General features: G+C 37.8%; 1 protein-coding gene across 1 annotated transcript in view; it reads left to right on the top strand.

The window, feature by feature from the left end:
* Window positions 1–21,062, top strand: part of LOC116480342 (large ribosomal subunit protein eL21-like) — a 56,269-nt gene extending 35,207 nt beyond the window's left edge. Inside the window, exon 2 of the mRNA XM_032754622.2 lies at window positions 20,510–21,062. Coding sequence (XP_032610513.1) covers window positions 20,549–21,031 — 483 coding nt within the window. The 5' untranslated portion in view covers window positions 20,510–20,548 and the 3' untranslated portion in view covers window positions 21,032–21,062. The remainder of the gene's footprint in view (window positions 1–20,509) is intronic.
* Window positions 21,063–21,870: the final 808 nt, after the last annotated feature.

Raw genomic sequence — 21,870 nt, 5'->3', positions numbered from 1 at the left:
CGGGCGCGCGCGCGTGTACGTGTGTGTGCGCGCGTACGCGTGTATGTTCGTGCGTGCTTGCGGGGACGTGCTTGTTGAGGGCGGGGAGAGGGATAGGCGTGGCTAATATGAAAGCTGCACCTTTACTAGTTAGCTACCACGCGTCATTTATCAGAAGCTGCTTAAACACAAATACGTTTTAAAATATATTTTAGGCAGTAGGGTTTTGGTTTTTTTTGCAAGTTCTTTTAGCGAGTAAATTTAGTGATAAATGATTTTGTTTTCTTTTGAGACAGTTTTGCTCTGTCGCCCAGGATGGAGTGCAGTGCAGTGGCACGATCCTGCAACCTCCGCCTATTGAGTTCAAGCGATTCTCCTGCCTCAGCCTCCCTCCTGTAGCTGCGATTACAGGCGCGCACCACTCCACCCAGATGATCTTTTTAAATGCAAAATGCCATCGACGCAGAAAATCAAAGGTATCCATTGCATCTGTGCGTTTGAGTTCTAGGATATGGCAAAGAAAAACAATTTAAATATTACATAAATTCAGTAGGAAAAAGAAAGATGCTGACTGATAAGTACATTGTGTACCTCCTTAAGCTGCGCTGTCCAGTAGGCTGTCCTCTGGCCATATGTGGCTACTCAGCACTTGAAATGTGGTTGAGACGGAAAAACTGAATCGTTAATTGAATTTGAATTAAACTAAGAACAAAAACCTGATTCTCGATTCAATTGTTGGAATACTTTTAAGTGTGTTTGCAACAACTCAGATATATGAATCTGTTTTTCCAACTTAAATTTTATGAACTCTAGCATGTGAATTGAGATGTGCCATAAGTATATATCAGCTGGATTTTTTTTTATTTCTGGACTTACTACAAGAAATTTTCAAAAAGAATATTGAATTGCACATTAAAAATTTTTATATGTTTAAATATTTTGGATGTAATGGGTTAAACAGAATATTACAATAAATTGTACCTGTTGCATTAGATAACACTGGCTTAAAGTATTACAACACAGCAGGGCGTGGTGGCTCACACCTGTAATCCCAGCACTTTGGGAGGCTGAGGAGTTTGGATCATCTGAAGTCAGGAGTTCGAGACCAGCCTGGCCAACATGATGAAACTCCATCTCTATTAAAAATACAAAAATTAGCCAGGCGTGGTGACGCAAGCCTGGGGTCCCAGCTACTCAGGAGACTGAGGGAGAATTGCTTGAACCCAGGAGGCAGAGGTTGCAGTGACCTGAGATTGCACCACTGCACTCCAGCCTGAGCAACACAGTGAGACCCTGTCTCAAAAAAAAAAAGTATTACAACACAGAATAATTATATATTTATGGATACATATTATATATTTATGGATACATTTTCTTAAGTGGTTAAAATGAGAATATCTGGATGGGATGGATACATCCCAACTTCAGGGTGATGCTCATCTCCAATGAAGGAGGCCAAGGAATTTGTATATGGTGTCAGAGTAAACAAAATATAAAGAGATGAATTTCTAAATTTAATGGTGTTTTGGGGAAGCAAGAATTGCAGTTCAGGATATACACACAGACTGAGTGCTCTTTAGTATGTCAGAAGAACAAAGAGAAGGTCAAGAGTTTTATTAGAAAGAGAAATGTTACTACTGTTTTGAAAGAAGGTTCATTGGCACTATAGTAAAGTTTCGGGAAGCTGGCGAGCTCTGATTGGTGAGTGAGAGTGGTAGATAAAACCAGTCTTAGTCATAGGAGATTGTTTCAGCAACTACTTGGTAAAACTGGTCTTAGAGTTACTGCAGGCCGTTTCAGCAGCTGGGTTGTAAAAAACTTAATTCTTAATGCTAGAGCTGTGTGCCCTGATTGCTTTCTCCCCTGGTCCCTTGATTCTGATTTAGTTGGGTATGACAAGAATGATCCAGATTGTATGATCAATTTTCACAGATGGTTTCTTCTGAATTTTAAAGTTTTTATTTATTAAAAATATCTGAAACATGACAGTGGGATGTTGAATTTTCATATTTTTCCTTGTACATTTATGTATTTTTAAAATAATTCATGATATTGTTTGGTTCTTGTGCTTAAAAAAGCTTGTATCTTCTGCAAAATGTGACCAAATCATGTAAATTCAGTAGGAAAAAGAAAGATGCTTACTGATAAGTACTTTGTGTATCTCCTTAAGCTGTGCATGTATGTATATGTATAGTTATCAGTTTCATATGAAGCTTACTCAAGTAAAGAATTGTAGCTATGCCTCCTTTACACACAATACAGTGGTTGTAAAAAGATCCTATTAAACAGTCACTTGTTGCATGCTAGAATCTTTTTCTAGGCCCTGGAGACACAAAAATAATTGAGAGGGTCCTAGCTATTTGGGAGCTCCTTGTCTAGTAGGGCAGACAGGTAGCTTAACAAGCACATAATACAAACCTCAATAACAATAGAGAGAAAGTACAGGCATAGCACATAGGAGGAAATGATTCATTTCTGGCAAGTTGAAAAGATTGCTGGAGTAAGGGACATGTTAATTCTCACTGCCAGGTTTAAAGTGTATCTTGAGTGAATCTATTTGTTTAGATACATTTTTACAACCATGTTTTGTTACTTATTTCTACAAATCTTCATATTTAGGGCAGGTATAAGAACTCTTTGAGTGTAACTCACAGTCAAGGTTGGAATCAGGTTTTAGGGGGGCTTCAAGATTATATAATCTGAAAGGTCTTTTTAAAGAAGCATATAAAATGATGAATGCAAAATTAGGTACAGGCCTTTATAAGGGTCTATCCAAGTGAGGGACTCTGAAGTTTGAATCTTTTAGCTTCATGGTAAATCTACCTCAGAGTAGACTAGGTAAAAAATATAGATCTATGAAACCTTAATTATAGGGGGTTTATTCATATCAACAAAAATGCTCTTTGCTTTCTAAAATGGTTCAAAATATGATTCTTAAAAAAGTATGTATCCGTGCCTCTCTTCCCTATAGGCTTTTAACATGATTGCATTTTTCTGGCTTTATTTTAAAATAAGCAACTAAATAATTTTATTTAATTTACAAAAACATATAAATTGGCCAATAATCCCAACATGATCACAGTAGAAAATTCAAATAATACAAAAAGGTTCATATGAAAAACAAGAGCCTGTCTTACGTCATCTCCTCAAATCCCTGTCCCTTGAAGCAAGCGATGTTAACAGATTGTTTCCTTCTAGAAAAAAAAATATGCATTTACTAATATATACATCTCTATATGTGAATAATTCTATATTTTACAGCAAAAGTTCATGCCGTTTTACACCACCTTTCCTTTACCTAGTTTTAAACTCAGCCGTCATACAGAAAATTGTATAAAGCATACATGTCCAGTTTAAGCAGTGCTGTGGTTTCAGTGTTTGTGTGTGTCCCCTCCCAAATTCATTGTGAAACTCAATCCCCAATGCAACAGTACTAAGAGGTGGGGCTTTTAGGAGGTGGTGAGGCCACGAGGGTTCCACCCTTATGAATGTGATTAGCGCCTTATGAAAGGGATAGAGGGGGCGAGTTTACCCCTTCCATCTCTTCCACCATGTGAGGATGCAGCAAGAGGCACCATCTTGGAAGCACAGAGCAGCCTCCACCAGACACCAAGATCAAATCTTGATCTTGAACTTCTCAGCCTCCAGAACCTTGAGAAAATAAATTTCTGGTTTTTATAAATTATTCAGTCTCAACTATTTTGTTATGGCGGCACAAATGAACGGAGACAAGCAGTTATGGTAAAATGCACATCCGTATAGCTGCTACCCAGGTCAGGAAACAGAACATTGCTGAAAGGGCCAGCTTCAGGGACTTGCAGTGGCACAGCACCCCAAGCTCAGAAGCCAACATGCTCCACTCTCCTTCTCCTCCATCCTGCTTGACATTTAATGCCCTGCAATCACCATCATGTAATTCTCAATAATTTTATCTTTGAATTTGCATTTTATAAGTGAAGTATCAATGGGACAATGCATTGATTCAGGCAACATGGGCCTCCTGCCACCTCCCTTCCTCCCCAGAATGAGTTCTGGCTGCTCACTCTCTCCACTCCACCCCATCTCACCCCACCTTCTGCTCTGGCAGAGGCTGAGCAGGAGGTACAGTGCAGGAAGTGTCTGGTTGAGGTGCAGGATCCTCCCCATTTCCTCTGAACTAGGAGTCAGGCCCCTAGCTCCTGTGAGGGTCAGTTTTCCACCTGTGCCCAAGGGAGTGCCACATTAAATAGTAAATAAGAAAACACCATGGGAGGAGAAAGAGAGGGAGGGAGAGAAAAAAGATGTTTGTTCTGGACACCAAAAATTATGTAGATGGCCCTGATTGACAACATGCCAGAAAGCCATCACCTGCCTCTTCTTCATCATAAATCCCATCTCCCAGCTAGCAGGAGTAGCTATCTTGACTTTTATGGTATTTGTTACCTCGTTTTTCATTACAGTTTTGCCACATAGTTCTTCAACTCTTTTTTTTTCAGTTTTGCTGTTTTTGAACTTTATGTAAATGGACTCATATACTTTATATTCTGTTTTCTTTGGGTTCATTCACTCGGTTTTTCAAAGGTCTACTTTTATGTAGTTTAATTCTTTCTCTTCATTATGGTATGAATAAACTACAATATATTCATTCTATTGTTGATAGACATATGGGTTGTTTCCAGTTTAGGGCTATTAAAAGAATATTGCCATGAACATTCTCATTCTTGTACATGTATCCTGATACATATGTGACTGCAGGTCAGTAAGATATATATGTTGTTAAGTTGGAGTGAGAACTTCCAGCTCCTTGATTACATATGTAAACAGAATTGCAGTTTTAAGGTAGGCGTAGCTTCAACTTTACTAGATATTTCCAAACTTTTACACTTCCATAAGCAATATATGAGAGTTCTGTATCTTTGCCTACCATTTGATATTGTACTTTCTAAAAAAGATCAAGTAGGTATGTATGGTATCTCATTGTGATTTTAATTTGAACATTCTTAGTTACTAATGAGATTATATATTAATTAGTCTTTTGGATTTCCTGTTTGGAAGTTCCTAGTTAGGTCTTTTGCCTATTTTTCTATTGGGATTGTGTCTTTTTCTGTTGATTTGTAGTAGTTATTCATGTTTTCTGAATAACAGCCTTTTCACAATTTTACATATTGCAGACATCTGTGCCTACTTCGTAATTTGCCTTTTGACTGTGCAGTGGCAACTTTTGTTTAAAGTCTTTTAATGAGGAAAAAAATATATCTATCTTTTCTTTTCTGCCTGATGATTTTTGTGACTTAAGTTCCTTATCCCCAAATCATGAAGATACTTTTCTACATTATCTTCTAACAGCTTCATTGTATTACCTTTCTCATTTAAGATTATGATTGATTTTTGTGCACAGTGGTTGAGGTACAATTTTATTTTGTATATGTTACCCATTTGACCAAGTACCATTCACTGGAAAATCTATCCATATTCCATTCTTCTACAGTGTCACCTTTGTCATAAATCAAGTTGTATGTATGTAGGTCTGTTTCTGAAGCCTAGTCTTTCCATTGTACTTTGCCAATTCCACACTCTTAATTATAAAAGTCGTTCAGAAAAGTTTTGATAACCTAGAAGTATAGATCTTCTACCTTATTTTTTTTTCGTCAAAACACAGACTTGGTTATTCTTGACCCTTTGTATTTCCTTATACATTTTAGAATCAGCTTAAGTTCCAGAAAAAAGAAAAACCAACCAAATGAACAATAAGACAACAACAACAACAAAGGCCTTTTGGGATTTTGGATGATATTGCATCAAATCCATACATTAACCTGAGAGACAAGAGACTTCTTCAACATTGAGCCTTCCAATCATGATTTTCAATTCATTTAGGTCTTCTGTAATGTTTCTTAATATAATTGTATTTGTTGCTATGCAGAAGTTTCACTGATCTTTTATTATATCTCTCTATATATTTGACATTTCTGACACTATTGTAAATAGTATCTTTTTAATATTTCATTTTCCTCTTTTGTTGCTTAAATATATATAAAATAAGCTAATTTTTCCAAACTAATTTTTATATCCAGCAACCCTGCTAAAATTTCTTATCCAATAAAAATATAAATGTATATGTGTTTGGGTTGTCAATGCATTCAATCATACCATTTTCAAATCGTGAGTTTTCCTTCATTTTTTTATTCCTTTTTTTCTTGTGCTACTACAGGTTCAGGACTCTAGAACATTAAAAAAGAGGTGTTAGCAGACAAAAATGTCTCATTTCCAGTTTCAAAACAAAGGCTTTTCATGTTTCGCTATTATGTATCATGTCTGATACAGATTTTTTTGTTTTTCATCTAAATTTTTATACCATTTACATGTTCATAACAACCTCATGTTTTTAAGGTGTGCAAGATCTGAACCACTGTCCCTCTCTTCATTATCAATTATTAGTGCCTTCTCTTTTGTTTATCAGTCTCACCAGTGTTCTATCAATTTTATTAGACTTTTCAGAGGACCTGAATTTTGTACATAGTTTTTATTGTATTTTTTTCTATTTCAATTATTCTATTTTCTTTATTATTTCTTTCTACTTTCTATTTTGCTGTTCTTTTACTAACTTTACAAATATGTACATTAAAAGCTACAGATTTCTCCATCAATATTGTTTTAACTGCATCATACAAGTCTTGATATGTATTATTACCATTGAATTTAAAACATAATCTAATTTCCCTATGATTTTTTTGATGCATAGATTTAGAAGTATGTTTCTTTTTTTTTTTTTTTTTGAGATAGAGTCTCACTCTGTTGCCCAGGCAAGAGTGCAGTGGCGCTATCACTACTCATGACAGCGTCAACCTCCCCAGGCTCAGGTGATTCTCCCACCTCAGCCTCCCAAATAGCTGGGACTACAGGTGCAGACTACCATGCTCAGCTAATTTTTTTTTGGTATTTTTTGTAGAGACAAGGTTTCTCCATGTTGCTCAGGCTGGTCTCCAACTCCTGGACCCAAGCCATCTGCCAGCCTCCCAAAGTGTTGGCATTACAGGCGTGAACCACAGTGCCCAGCCTAGAAGTAGGTTTCTTAATTTCCAAACATATGCAAATAATATGACTATCTTTTTCTTATTGATTTCCAACACATATAAATTGTCATTTTAGAACTCTGTATGATTTAAATCCTTTAAAATTTATTGAGGTTTTCTTTTAACTTATCTTCCAGTCACTCATTATCTCTTTAGGTGTCCCTAACCTGCTTTAAAATTCACCCGTAGTCTTTGTACTTTTAGTTATTACATTTTTTAGTTTTATAATTCCTATTTGGTTCTTTTTAAAACCTTGAATGTCACTTTTTATGATTTCTAGTTCCTTGACAAAATTTATATGCTCGACTTTTTCTTTCATGAACATAGTAAGCATAGTGGTTTTTAGACTTTGTTATTAAGTCTGTTTCTTTTGTCTATTGTTTCTCCTGGTGGCTGCCTCATGCTTACTCTTCCTGCATCCATTAATTTTTATTGTTTGCAGTTCATTTTATTGGAAAAACTGATTTAATATAAACAATTTGAAGCACTGGATGATGTAATGTTCTTACAGAGAGGCGCTTCTTTTCCTTCCATTGGGTGCTAAAGGGTGCCAATAGTCCTGAATCAGTGCTTGAGGATTTCTGAGCCAACCATATCATTCTAGTCCCTCTCCCCACTTTTGGCCTAGGCTTCCCAGGGTTCTATCCCAGAGTAGGAGGTGTTTCACTAGGGTTACCACCATCAAGGTATACTGGATTCCAACCCTACATCCAAGTGACTGCCACACGCTCAGCTCTTCCTCTTCCTATTTTAAGTCACTTGGTTATAACTAGTACAGTATATAGTAAAACAACATCTGCATTCTGATACTATTCATACTCCAACATTTTGCTCAGCATATCTCTGTGGCTTCTACCTTGATTTTGTTCTCATGAGAGAGTGAGGCATAAAAAAGATGGAGATGTAGTTCCCAGGTAATGCTGGAACTTGCTCTGGGTACAAAATTATTTGCGACTGACTAGCAAAATAGAATGTTAGTAATCTTTAAAAAGAAACTGAACATAGATTAAAATCTCAAGAACTAAAACAAGAATTATTATAACATTCCCTCACCCATAATCCACCTAGATTGGAATACGTTCTCAAACACATCTGTACAGTGTTCCAGTTACTTGGGTTCAGGAGAAACATTTTGACTAACAATCTTCTTTCTAGTATACCAGAATAAAATATTGAAAGCACCTCACTGAGGTGCTTTCATTTTAATTAAAAAAAAATCTACACTATATGCTGCAAATGATTTTATGTAAAAACTGCTTTGGGATATTACCTTCTAGTTATAGCCTTGGTGTCATTGCAGATGGGAACGTCTACACAACTGACTCTAAGTGGGCTACTGACAACTATAACATTCTTCTTCATTATCTGAAGCCAATAATCAGAGTACTTCCCTAGAATTTCTTCATATTTTTTGAAAACATGGAATAGAAATGAATTATATTAGCATTCTAAAAGAATATGAGGTCTGCTTAGTTTTGAAAGTTTTCATTTCTTCTCCTGAAATCTATCTAGAGCAACCAAGAAAATGAAAATAAATTCATAGAAACTGAACTTTCAGCAAATAGCTAAGAAAACTCCAAAACTCCAAAATTAAATGTGAATGCTGCAATAGGAAACTGAGGACAGCAAGCCCACATAGGAAATCAAGACAATAGGGGAAAGTACTGGAAGTGGGGAAGGAGTTTAGTGGTGGTTGTACCCTAAAAACAAATAAGGCTGAGACTGAATAGGCTCCAAACATTGGGAAGGGAGAGAGAGAAGGACAGAAGGTGCCCAATCAGAGATAGCAGATCTTAGAAAGCACCAGTAAAATAACTTCTAAAAGCAGTATCATCATCTTAGAAGGCAAGATCTGTGTCCCTGCAGCCTGTGAATAAATCAGGAAGCCCAGGACTGTGTGTAGAAGCTCTTTGGAACCAGGTTCAGTTCTGAGAGGCAGAGTAGGTGTTCACAGAGTTTAAGAAAAGAGTCGTCTGCTATAGCAACAGAAGAGGAAGCCCTCGAGAGATGAATTTTATAAAGCTATCCTAATTTTTCTTTTCACCTCCTGTTAGTAGTCCAGGAAAATTTCACTAATTTAAATTCAAAGATTATGAAAGTCATATGTGGAACATCTATTCAAAATTATAATAAGAAAACTGTGAAACGGAGTAGCACGATTTTCCTGCAGAAGATGAAAATTTACCAGAAAATGGTTGTCATAAAACAAATGAAATTTATAACTCAACATTCCAACGTGAATTTGAAAAACTTAATGAAACAATCACAGGTATGAAGTAAAATCATGAAAAGTAATATATTTGACTCGGCAGGAAGTCAGACAATAGGTTATTAATACCTACTTTTATAAGAATATATTCAGAGAATTGATTATTTTGGTATTTTAGAAGTGTGTAGCAAAGAATTAACCTTACCCAAAAAGAAGTCTGGCCTTTGTCCTCGTATCCTAGGAGGTGATCTCCAGGAAGAGTGGCTTTGTTTACCTGGGAGCCTTTAGCTACACTGGATGGTGTAAGAATGTGATTTATGATGTGGGCTTTGGGCCATGAGATAGCCAGTCTACTTCCAGAGGGGCTGCAGACTAAAATTTCCTGGGCTCTGCTCTATGCACCAATTCCCTTGGAATCAGCATCCTTTTTTTCCCCCTTTTACACACACACACACACACACACACAGAATTTTAAAAAGATGGAGTCCATGTTGCCCAGGCTGGTCTTGAACTGCTGGCCTCAAGCGATCCTCCTGCCTTGGCCTCCCAAAGTGCTGGAATTACAGATGTGAGCCACTGTGTCCAGCCAGTATGCTTTTGTTGTAATAAACCATAACTGTGAATATAATAGTTATTAGTGAGTTCTCTCGGTCCTTCAAGTAAATTACCAGACTTAAGGGTGTTCCTGGTGTGTCCAGAATTTATTCCTTCTAGTGGGTTCTTGGTCTCACTGACTTCAAGAATGAAGCTGTAGACCCTCGCGGTGAGTGTTACAGTTCTTAAAGATGGTGTGTCCGGAGTTTGTTCCTTCAGATGTTCAGATGTGTCCAGAGTTTCTTCCTTCCAGTGGGCTCGTGGTCTCGCTGACTTCAGGAGTGAAGCCGCAGACCTTTGCAGTGAGTGTTTACAGCTCTTAAAGGTGGTACGTCCGGAGTTGTTTGTTCCTCCTGGTGGGTTCATGGTCTCACTGACTTCAGGAATGAAGCCGCAGACCCTTGCGGTGACTGTTACAGCTCATAAAGGTGGTGTGGACACAAAGAGTGAGCAGCAGCAAGATTTATTGTGAAGAGCGAAAGAAGAAAGCTTCCATGGAAGGGGACCTAAGCAGGTTGCTACTGCTGGCTCAGGTGGCCAGCTTTTATTCCCTTGTTTGGCCCTGCCCACATCCCGCCGATTGGTGCATTTTTAGAGTGCTGATTGGTGCACTTACAAAACCTTTAGCTAGACACAGAGCGTTGATTGGTGCATTTTTACAGAGTGCTGATTGGTGTGTTTACAAACCTTTAGCTAGACACAGAGCGCTGATTGGTGCATTTACAATCCTTTAGCTAGACAGAAAAGTTCTCCAAGTCTCCACCTGACCCAGAAGCCCAGACAGCTTCACCTCTCACTGGGAACCCTGAATTCTTAAGTTGGGGTCAGAAGTGAAGGTGATCTCTTGTGGATTGCTCCCCTAACTTTGAAGGAAATTTTTGAAGTTTTGCTACAAAATATGTAATCAGATTTTATAAGTATTGCCTGTTTATAAGGTATATTTTGGGTTTGTACACAACAGACCCCACTGAGTAGATATGTGGACTACTATTTGTGTGTTTCTGATAATTTTTCTTGTAAAACCAATAATCCTTGCTACATTTATTTTAATGCTATGTTATCTTTAACATGGAAGATACATTTGATCCATGAAAAGACCTGTTTTCCCTGTGGGTGGTTTTTTTAAGAATGAATGTGTATTAAAGACATTGTTCTAATAAGTAAAAAGACAAAATAATTATGTCTATTTTTGCCATTGGTACCTAAAATTTACAATTCAGTCTAAAAGAAATGTCACCCTTATGCCCTGCAACAGTGACTTTAGGATATGGATGTAATGAGAAATTAATTTTCTTTAATTATTTTTCTCTTCCTATCTTATGTTTAGTCACTTCAGCCACTCTTGATGTCTTCCCTTCCATTAAACCCCACTGCCCTTCCTTCCCATCTGCCTGGTGAAACTTAGCTCCAGTTCAGTCCAATCTTAGTTGACTGCCCCTTCCTCACAGTGTTTCATGCAGGTCCTTCTCCCCATCCCTAGCTAGTTTTGAATCCTCAATACTTTCTCTGACCTCCCATTCCACCAACTATCCCTTCATTTTCACCAAAGACCAACCTGCTATTAAACAAAGAAAACTGAAGCTAACAGTACGCAATTCCTTGGTGGCCTCATGCCTACCAACAAAATGGTCTGCATTCTCACAAATTTTTGCCTCTTCAGTGGAAGATGGAGGAATCCTTTTATTTGTATTCTGGATTTCATTACCTCTCATCTCTCTAGGTTTTTTGTTCCATTAATTATTCTCCCACTATCCTGTATCTTCAGTCTCTCCCTGCAACGTACACATTGCTCAAGTTTCTCCCATATTAAAACAAACCCCGTGTATAAGCCATTACCCTCCCTTAACTTTAAGAGGCACTCTAGATATTTACATAAGCCCTTGGATTCCCTTAATAGTCAAGCTGCTTAGGAGACTAGTCTATACCTATTTTAACTTGTTTACCTCGAATTACTTCCCATGCTTAAGACTCTTCTTCCATCCTCTCCCTTCCTGCATTGCTTACCATCATCTACAGAATAAAGTCTGAACTCTTTATAAATTGGCCTTAGCCTAGCTCTATAGTCTCTAGCCTCTTTGCTACCACTCCTCACCTTGCATTTTACTTATGAATCCCTGAGCCATCCAGATCACACAACACTCTTTAAAGTATCTCTGCTTTTGCACATGCTCTTTCCTCCTTCCACAATCATGTTTTTCACTTACACTATACACACTCTATTTGTCCTTTAAACCCTACTCTGGGATCACCTTTTTTTCTGAAAGCACCCTCTTAGAAATTTGAGGGAAACATATAAATAGTACTAGCACTCCTCATCTGAGTTTTGAACCAGTTTTTATGTAAGAACAAAGAGAATGGCAGGTGGAGAACCATCGCATCTCCTTTATTACTAATAAAGCTGATACTGGGGAATGCAGCTCCCCTCTTTATGCAATAATAATGAATCTTGAAAATAGGCAGACTACCACTAAATCATAGGGAGAGCTGGAAAGCCACAGGCCACCTTTCTTTTGTGCTGTGGCGCAAAAGTAAGCAGAACATGTGCAGTATGGGAGGGCAGGCTAACTCCCCAAGGAGAGAGGAGGAGACTGGAAGAGGAATGCCAGTTTTCTTTCCAAATTCACCAATCAATAATCCTACTTCTTTAGGGCAGGAGTGAGTAGGGAAACTGAGTAAGATAAAGAAGAATTTCCCCACCTCTACTTGCCATTCTGAAGATTTTCTTCCATAAGCCCGCTATGCTTAAATACTAAGCCTAGAGTCCTCCCAGAATGTGGTTATCCTCTTTGGGAGCTCAGCAGTTGACCAGGATAATTTTGCTCCCACTTTCAGAAGTCAGCCCCCTCCTCAATCCTAATCTCCACTCTTTTGTGAACAAAGTATATGGTGTAGATCTGTTCCCCGGAAGGCTCTGAAATGGATCAAAACAAGACATTACTTGGATCAATTTCAAGGACACTCGATGCTCAAGGCTGAAAATTATTCTATTTGCTACTTCAAATTATATCTAGTCATGTTGTACACCATAGTAAGCAGAGAGTCTTTAATGACTTCAAATTAAAACATAAAGATATTCTGAGAATAAAATGTATAAAATCATTTCAACAACAAAATACTAACAGTACACAGATCTATCACATTTAAATACAAACCACCTCCCATTATCAAATTCCTAAGGAAAAAATTAAAGTGCAACAGTTAAATCCCCTGCAATCAAGCCCTGATCTTTTAAGAGGCAGCTCCCCTAACTGCCCTTACAAAATCAATCTATGCCCTGAGAAACTCTCAGTGGTTTGCTAGATCCTGATTCCTTTTGAGGAGCTGTTCTAATCTGCCCCTTGAAATCTTGTCTCTCTTCTTCTGTTAGATTTATTTGGGCCTCAATCATTTTTCTGATGTAATAACCGTAAAGGCATTTTCCCATGTTCTAGTGCGTTCTTTAAGGACATTTAGACACAGGTGCATCTCCATTTCTCTTTTATATGTGTCCATCTTGGACTTTAAAATCTTATTTCCATTTCACATCTTTCTTGTCTTTCCTTCCAAAAGCTCTCTTCCCAAAAGGTCAGATGTTCTCTTAAGAAAACCTTTTGCTTCCTCAAGTGCAACCAGCCTGCCAACCTTTATTTTGTTTTTATTCTGTTACTCCTGTTCTGAAAAAAAGACTGAAGCACACTTTTCGAGCCGTCCTAGCTTCTAAATTATTTCTTTTTTATCTTATTTTTTTAGAGACGGAGTCTCGCTCTGTCACCCAGGCTGGAGTGCACTGGCACGATCTCAGCTCACTGCAACCTCTGCCTCCCGGGTTCAAGCGATTCTCCTGCCTCAGCCTCCCAAGTAGCTGGGACTACAGGCACTCACCACCACGCCTGGCTAATTTTTGTATTTTTAGTAGAGATGGGGGTTCACCATATTGGCCAGGCTGGTCTTGAACTCATGACCTCGTGATCTGCCCACCTTGGCCTCCCAAAGTGCTAGGATTACAGGCGTGAGCCACTGTGCCCAGCCTAGAGACAAGGTCTTGCTCTGTCACCTAGGCTGGAGTACAGTGGTGATAATAGCTCACTGCAGCCTTGAACTTCTGGGCTCAAGCAATCCTCTCTCTTCAGCTTCCTGAGTAGCTGAGACTACAGGTGTGCACAAACACACCTGGCTAATACATACATATATATATATATATATATATATATATTTTTTTTTTTTTTTGCGGCAGGTCAGGGGGAAATGGGGTCTTGCTGTGATCGGGGTCTGGTATCCTTGATTTCTTGAACACACTTGATTCCTAAAGCCAATTTTCAAAGCACAATATTTTAAATTGCTTTAAATTTAAATTGCAGTAATTTCATCACGCTGTTTCTCTACTCCAACCCCAAAAGAGGGTGTAGCCTTTATAATAAGAATTCCCATTATTTGATAATAAAAATACATTACCCTTCCATGAATGAAGTTACTATTTGAGTATAACATGACAGATAAAGCCATGGTCAGAACATATGAGATTAACAAATTAAAATCAACCTGATAGGGAGTGACCCTCAAGAGCTTGTGAGCAATCCACATGAATCCAAGAGGTTTGTACAGTACTTAACATAGTTTCCTCCTTTGGTCCTGTAGGTAGACAAAAACAGTATACAAATGGATAGGATTTGGCTTATCCACACTGTCCAACTAGGCCTAGCAGTAACAATTTAAAGCTAAAATATTAGTGCTTTGTAACATACATGAAACTTGGGTATAGGATGAGTCTTGCCCTGTAGACCTAGTTGAAAAATGTAGTATAAGCAGCAAATAATTGATCTGCCTCTCATGTCTCTTTTCCCTATGATCGTATCTTTTTAAAATTAGAGCTCGCACATGTTACAGAAATCTGTTGGTTTTGTAGGTGCTCCACACGAGCGCGCTAATGTGCTGCTGTCTGCTCTCTGAGGATTGCGTCTGCTAAGGTCCTCCTTGCCTTCTATTTACTAAGGTCTCTGACGTCTTTGTAGGTTTGTGGAGCCTAGCCTGATCTATGAAGCAGGGGTTTTGCTTACTTAGGCCAGTCAGTAAGGCCCATCTATATTTTCCAGCATTTTTTTTTTTTTAGACAAGGTTTCGCTCTGTTGCCCAGGCTAGAGTGCAGTGGCGTGACCACAGCTCACTGCAGTCTCCTAGGCTCAAATGATTCTCCCACCTCAGCCTCCCAAGTAACTGGGACTACAGGAGCAAACCACCATGCCTGGCTAATTTTTTTTTTAAATGTTTTATAGTGATAGGGTCTTACTGTGTTGCCCAGGCTGGTCTCAAACTCCCGGGCTCAAGTTATCCTCCCACCTCAGCCTCCCAAAATGCTGGGACTACAGGTGTGTGCCACTATGCCCAGCCTCATCTGCTTTTTAAAGGCTGTTTGCTGAGATTCATGCATGTTTGCTTAGGGCTAGCAGGGTCCTCTAAAAACAGCTATTTGTCTATTATTATAAATTTCAGTAGTCCACTAAAGTGAATGAATTCATAAGACCTAAGATTTAAAGACACTCACAGACAGCACAGCACAGCAGCAAACTGTAACTGTAAAAAATCTGTCAGATTGGAGAATAGAAGCCTCAAAGACCAAGGTCAAGAACTCACATGGTTTATGCTCACAAAAGCACCATAAAAATTTAAAGCTACTTATACAGCTGACTCTGAAAGTCTCAGTTCCTCTGCGTGTTTGATCTCCCATCCACCTCCTTTTTGTTGTCTTATCTCTTGATGATTTTGGCTAATGCACCAGATGTTATGACCATACAGAAGCTCATTAAATAATATGAAGCAATTGAGAAATAAGACCAAAGACATCACATATAGAGAATAAACATCCCCTCTATTACTGATGAAATAAATAATAGAGAATTGACTTATTCAGCAGGCAAGTGAACTTTCTAATACTAAACCCCAGGATTAGAGAGATTAATCTTTCAACCAAAGGCCATACTCACACTGAACTTTGAAAAATAACCCATGGATGAAGAGAACAGAATGTGTGATTCCTGAAGGCAGCTTGCTCCTAAGAGAAAAGGGGGAAAAAAATGGCTGGACTATATATACCCAATTTATTTTCCCGAACTCGCTACTTGATCATTCACTCCAACTCCCTTGTGAGCTGTTACAAAAATTGCTGCTATAAACACTCCAGTATGTTTACTGAATTATATTTATATACATAAACATTTCTGTGAGTATAGACCTAGCAGTAGAATTGCTGGGACACAAATATGTCTATGACCAGCTTCAGTAGATGCAAATGATTTTCCAAAGTGGTTGTAACAATTTAGACTTTCACCAGCAGTGTATGAGAGTTAGATGCTCAATCCTTGCCAAAATTTTTACATTAGTTTTTAAAGTTTTATCCATCCTAGTGGTGTGTAGAGGTATCTCATTATGGTTTTAATTTATATTTCTGATTGTTATTAAACATATTTTTATGTTTATTGGCCATTTGTATATCCTTTTTGTAAAATGCCTGCTCAAGTCTTTTTGACCATTTTATACAAATGATGTATTTTTCTTACTGATTTGTAGGAAGTCCTCATGTTTTCTGGGTATGAGATCTTTATTGGATAGATGTATTGCAAATATCTTCACCCACCCTGGGGTTGGCCTCTGCACATCCATAATCATGTCCTTTGATGAACAGAAGGTCTTAGTTTTAATAAAGTCTAATTCGTCAATAATTTTTCTTTTGGTTAGTGCTTTCTGTGTCCTGTTTAAGAACATTTTATCTCTTGGAAAGATAGTGAAGATATTCTCCTCTGTTATCCTCTAGAAGCTTCAGTGTTTGTCTTTTACATTTAGGACTAGCATCTACCTAGAACTGTTATTTGTATATGATGTGAAGTAGCCATTCAATTCAAATTTTTCTGTGTGGATTTCCAATTAACCTAGCACCATTTATTTAAAAATATCATCCTTTCCCAACTATACTGTACTAAGACTTTTGTCATAAATCAAGTGACTTTCTATATGTGTCTTTTCTGTTCCCTTGGTCTGTATGCCTGTTGTCTCACCAATATCACACAGCTTAACTATTGCCATTTTATGACAACCTTGATATCCAATATTTGATGTCTGGTCTTCCAACTTAGTTGCTCTTCAAGATTATTGGCTTTTCTTGGCCCAGTGCATTTATACACAAATTTTAGAATCAGCCACATTCCTTAAAAACCTGCTGAAAATTATATTAGGACTGCATCCAATCTACCCAGCAATTTGGAGTCTTTAAACAATGTTTTTTATTTTACTTTATATTTTACATATACCATTACTTTAAATATTACATTTTTTTTTTCTTTCTGATCTTTATACTTTGCGGGGAAAGAAGGACTTTATTACACTGGAGAGAACCATCAATACATCAAAACAAGTTTGAATAGAAATGTGATGGTGAATCTCCTTGTCCCAATCCCAATCTCAGGAGAAAACTTACTTCTACATTTCACTTTAAATACAATGTTTGCTGTAGGGCTTTTGCATATATCTTTTATGAAATTATTGGTGGTCCCTTTTACTACTTCGCTAAAAGTTTTAAAATTTATAAATAGGGGTTTAACTTTATCAAACGTTTCTGCATCTTGGGATGATTGGATGATTTTTTTTTCATTCCATTAATACAGAAAATAACATTGATATTTATTTTTTATTTTATTTTATTATTTTTTTGAGATGGAGTCTCCCTCTGTCACCCAGGCTGGAGTGCAGTGGCATGATCTAAGCTCACTACAAACTCTGCCTCCCTGGTTAAAGCAATTCTCCTGCCTCAGTTTCCCAAGTAGCTGGGAATACAGGCGCATCCCACCATGCCAGGCTTATTTTTGTATGTTTACTAGAGACGCGGTTTCACCATGTTGGCCAGGCTGGTTTCAAACTTCTAAACTCAAATGATCCACCTATCTCGGCCTCTCAAAGTGCTGGGATTACAGGTGTGAGCCACCATGCGTGGCCTTTTTATTAATTTTTGAATGTTAATCTTGCATTTCTGGAAAAATGCCAAATGGGCCATAATATCATCGTTTTTGAAACTTGCTGGATTTAATTTATCAATAATTTGTTCAAGATTATTGTATGTATATTCATAACAGAGACCTGCCTGTAATTTACTTTTCTTGTAAAGTATTTGTCAAGTATTGTTGCCAACACAGTTGTTAGATTTAGCAAATAACAATATGGGAAACCCAGTTAAATTAGAATTTAAAGATAAATAATGAATAATTTTTACTATATCTTGTGAAATATTTTATACTAACAATTATTCATTATTTATCTGAAGTTCGAATTTAACTGGGCAACCCTGGTTACCAAGGTTTTGCTTACTTCATAAAACAAGTTCAAATATTTCCTCTTTTGTATTTCCTATTTTGTATTGAAGAGTTTGTGAACTTTCCAAATATGTGATAGAATTTATTATTTTTTTTCAGACAAAATCTTGCTCTGTCTCCCAGGCTGGAGAGCAGTGGCACGATCTCGGCTCACTGCAACCTCCACCTCTTAGTTCAAGCAATCCTTCTACCCCAGCCTCCAGAGTAGGTGGGATTACAGGCATACACCAGCACACCTGGCCGATTTTTGTATTTTTATTAACAGTAGAGACGGGGTTTTGCCATGTTGGCCAGGCTGGTCTCTAGCTCCTGACCTCAAGTGATCCACCTGCCTTGGTCTCCCAAAGTGCTGGGAGTTACAGATGTGAGCCACCATGCTCAGCTCGTTTGATAGAACTTGTAAGTGAAGCAAAACATGCTGAGAATTTTATTTGTGGGAAGGTTACACACAGACTCAATTTGTTAACAGATAGAGGAACATTCAGGTTTTCCAGTTCTTTATCTGTCAGTTTCATTAAGATATTGATATGGTTTTGATCTGTGTCCCTGCCCAAATCCCATGTTGAATTGTAATCCCCATTGTTGGAGGTGGGGCCTGGTGGAAGGTGACTGGATCATGAGGGCAGTTTCTTATGAATGGTTTAGCACCATCCTCTTGCTGTTCTCATGACAGTGATTTCTCACAAGATCTGGTTGTTTAAAAGTGTGTAACACTTCCCCTTTCCCTCTCTCTGTCTTGCTTCTGTTCCTGCCACATAAGACAACTGCTCTGGCTTTTCCTTCCACTATGATTGGAAGCTTCCTGAGGCCTCCCCAGAAGTAGAAGCCACTGTGCTTCCTGTACAGCCTGAAGAACCATGAGCCAACTAAACCTCTTTTCTTTATAAATATCCCAGTCTTAGGTATTTCTTTATAGCAATGCAAGAACGAACTAATACAGAATGCGTTTTCAAGAAATTTGTCTGTTTCATCTGAATTTTCAATTGGATTGACTATGATGTTTCTGTTTTTTTGTTTGTTCATTTTTGATGAGGGGATCTTACTATGTTGCTCAGGCTGGTTAAAAACTCCTAGGCTCAAGCAGTCCTCCCATTTCAGCCTCCCAATAGGTGGTAGGATTTCTAGTTATCTTGATTCGTTGAGTCTTTTATGAAATATTCTTTTTGTTTTTAGCAGTATTATCGAAACAAATTTGATTTTGTCTGCTATTAGAGAAGTCATATCAGCTCTCTCTGGTTAGTGTTTTTATGATAAACTTTTTTCCATCCTTTTTCTTTCACCTTTGTGCCATTTTTATGGCATATCTCTTTAAACAGCATATGATTGGGTTTTTGATTTTGTAACCAGTCTGACAATCTTGGTCTTGGTATACTTAATATATTTGAATTTAAAACTACCACATTACATTTATCTTATATTTGTTCTATTTGTCCTATTTCATTTTCTTCTTTTTTTAAACAAATTATTTTTATCTTTCAATGCCCCCCTCCAGTAGCTTGTTATTATAGTTTTTAAAATTAAACTTTTACTCTCGAGATAATTGCACATTTACAGTTGTAAGAAACATTACAGAGAGACACTGTGTCTTTACCCCGTTTTCTCCAATGACAATATTTTGCAAAACTGTAGTACAGTATCATAACCAGGAATTGACATTGATACAGTCAAGATACAGAACATTTCCATCACCACAAGGATCCCTCAAATTGCCCTTTTATAGCCTCACCCACTGCCCTCCCGTCACCACTGCCTCCTGAACACCTGGCAACCACTAAGCTGTTCTTTATTTCTGTAATTTTGTCATTTCAAGACAAAATATACAAAAAGGCATGGGCTTATATAGTGTGTAACCTTTGGATTTTTTTTCTTTTTTGAGACGGAGTCTCGCTCTGTCGCCAGGCTCGAGTGCAGTGGTGCGATCTCAGGTCACTGCAATCTCCACCTCCCGGGTTGAAACAATTCTCCTGCCTCAGCCTTCAGAGTAGCTGGGACTACAGATGCGCACCATCACACCCAGCTAATTTTTGTATTTTTAGTAGAGATGGGGTTTCACCATGTTAGCCAGGATAGTCTTGATCTCCTGACCTCATGATTCGCCCACCTCAGCCTCCCAAAGTGTTGGGTTACAGGCGTGAGCCACCGTGCCTGGCCTGGAATTGTTTTTTTTTTTTTTTTTCCCCCACTCAATGTAACATCCAGGCTGTTGCATGTATCAGTAATTTGTTCCTTTTTATTGCTGAGTAGTATGGTATGGATTTAGAACAGTTTGTTTAGCCATTCACCCAGTGAAGGACATCTGGGTTGCTTCTAGTTTGGGGATATTATGAATAAAGCTGCTATAGCTTTCGGCCGGAACCGCCATCTTCCAGTAATTCACCAAAATGACAAACACAAAGGGAAAGAGGAGAGGCACCCGATATATGTTCTCTAGGCCTTTTAGAAAACATAGAGTTGTTTCTTTGGCCACGTATATGCGAATCTATAAGAAAGGTGATATTGTAGACATCAAGGGAATGGGTACTGTTCAAAAAGGAATGCCCCACAAGTGTTACCACGGCAAAACTGGAAGTGTCTACAGTGTTACCCAGCATGCTGTTGGCATTGTTGTAAACAAACAAGTTAAGGGCAAGATTCTTGCCAAGAGAATTAATGTGCGTATTGAGCATATTAAGCACTCTAAGAGCCGAGACAGCTTCCTGAAACGCATGAAGGAAAATGATCAGAAAAAGAAAGAAGCCAAAGAGAAAGGTACCTGGGTTCAACTAAAGAGCCAGCCTGCTCCACCCAGAGAAGCACACTTTGTGAGAACCAATGGGAAGGAGCCTGAGCTGCTGGAACCTATTCCCTATGAATTCATGGCATAATAGGTGTTTAAAAAAAAAAAAATAAAGGACCTCTGGGCTGTAAAAAAAAAAAAGCTGCTATAAACATTATAGTATAGGTTTCTGTGAAAATGTAAGTCTGTATTTTTCTTTCTTTTTTTCTCCCTACTTACTTTTGGAGAAAGTCCTTCATTTTTCTGAGGTAAATATCCAAGAATACAATTGCTGGGCTGTGGGGCAGTTTCATGCTCAGGTTTTTAAGAAATTGCAAACTATTTCCCACAATGGCTGTATCATTCTACATTCCCAGCAGCAATGCATGAGTGATCCAGCTTCTCTGCATCCTTGCCAGTATTTGGTGTTGTCACTATTTTTATTTTATCCAATCTGATAGGTGTATGGTGATATGGCATTGTGTTTTAATTTGCATTTCCCTAATTGCTAATGATGTTGAGTATCTCATTTGCTTATTTGCCATCTGTAAACCATCTATGGTAAGTTTTTGTTCATGTCTTTTTTTTTTATTTTCTAATTGGACTTTTATTGAGTTTTGAGAGTTCTTTATATATTACAGATATTAGTTCCTTGTCAGATGTGTGGTTTGCAAGTATTTTCTTCTATTCTGTAATTTGCCTTTACCACTCCTAATGCTTTTCACAGAGGAAAATGTATTAGTTTAGATAAAGTTCAGTTTTTCCTTATATAGATCATGCTATTGCCATATGTTGTCTAAGAACTCTTTCTTTATGCTTGTATCCCAAAGATTTTCTCCTGTTTTGTCTAAAAGTCTTGTAGTTTTACATTTTAAATTTAAGACTACTATCTATTTTGAGTTAATTTTTGTGTAAGGTGTGAGACTTAGGTTTAGTTTATACACTTCT

The sequence above is a fragment of the Hylobates moloch genome, unplaced genomic scaffold, assembly GCF_009828535.3.
Source record: "Hylobates moloch isolate HMO894 unplaced genomic scaffold, HMol_V3 SCAFFOLD_3, whole genome shotgun sequence".
NCBI lineage: Eukaryota > Metazoa > Chordata > Mammalia > Primates > Hylobatidae > Hylobates > Hylobates moloch.
Note: the sequence above shows the minus strand (reverse complement) of the source record. Positions and strands in the feature narration are given on the sequence as shown.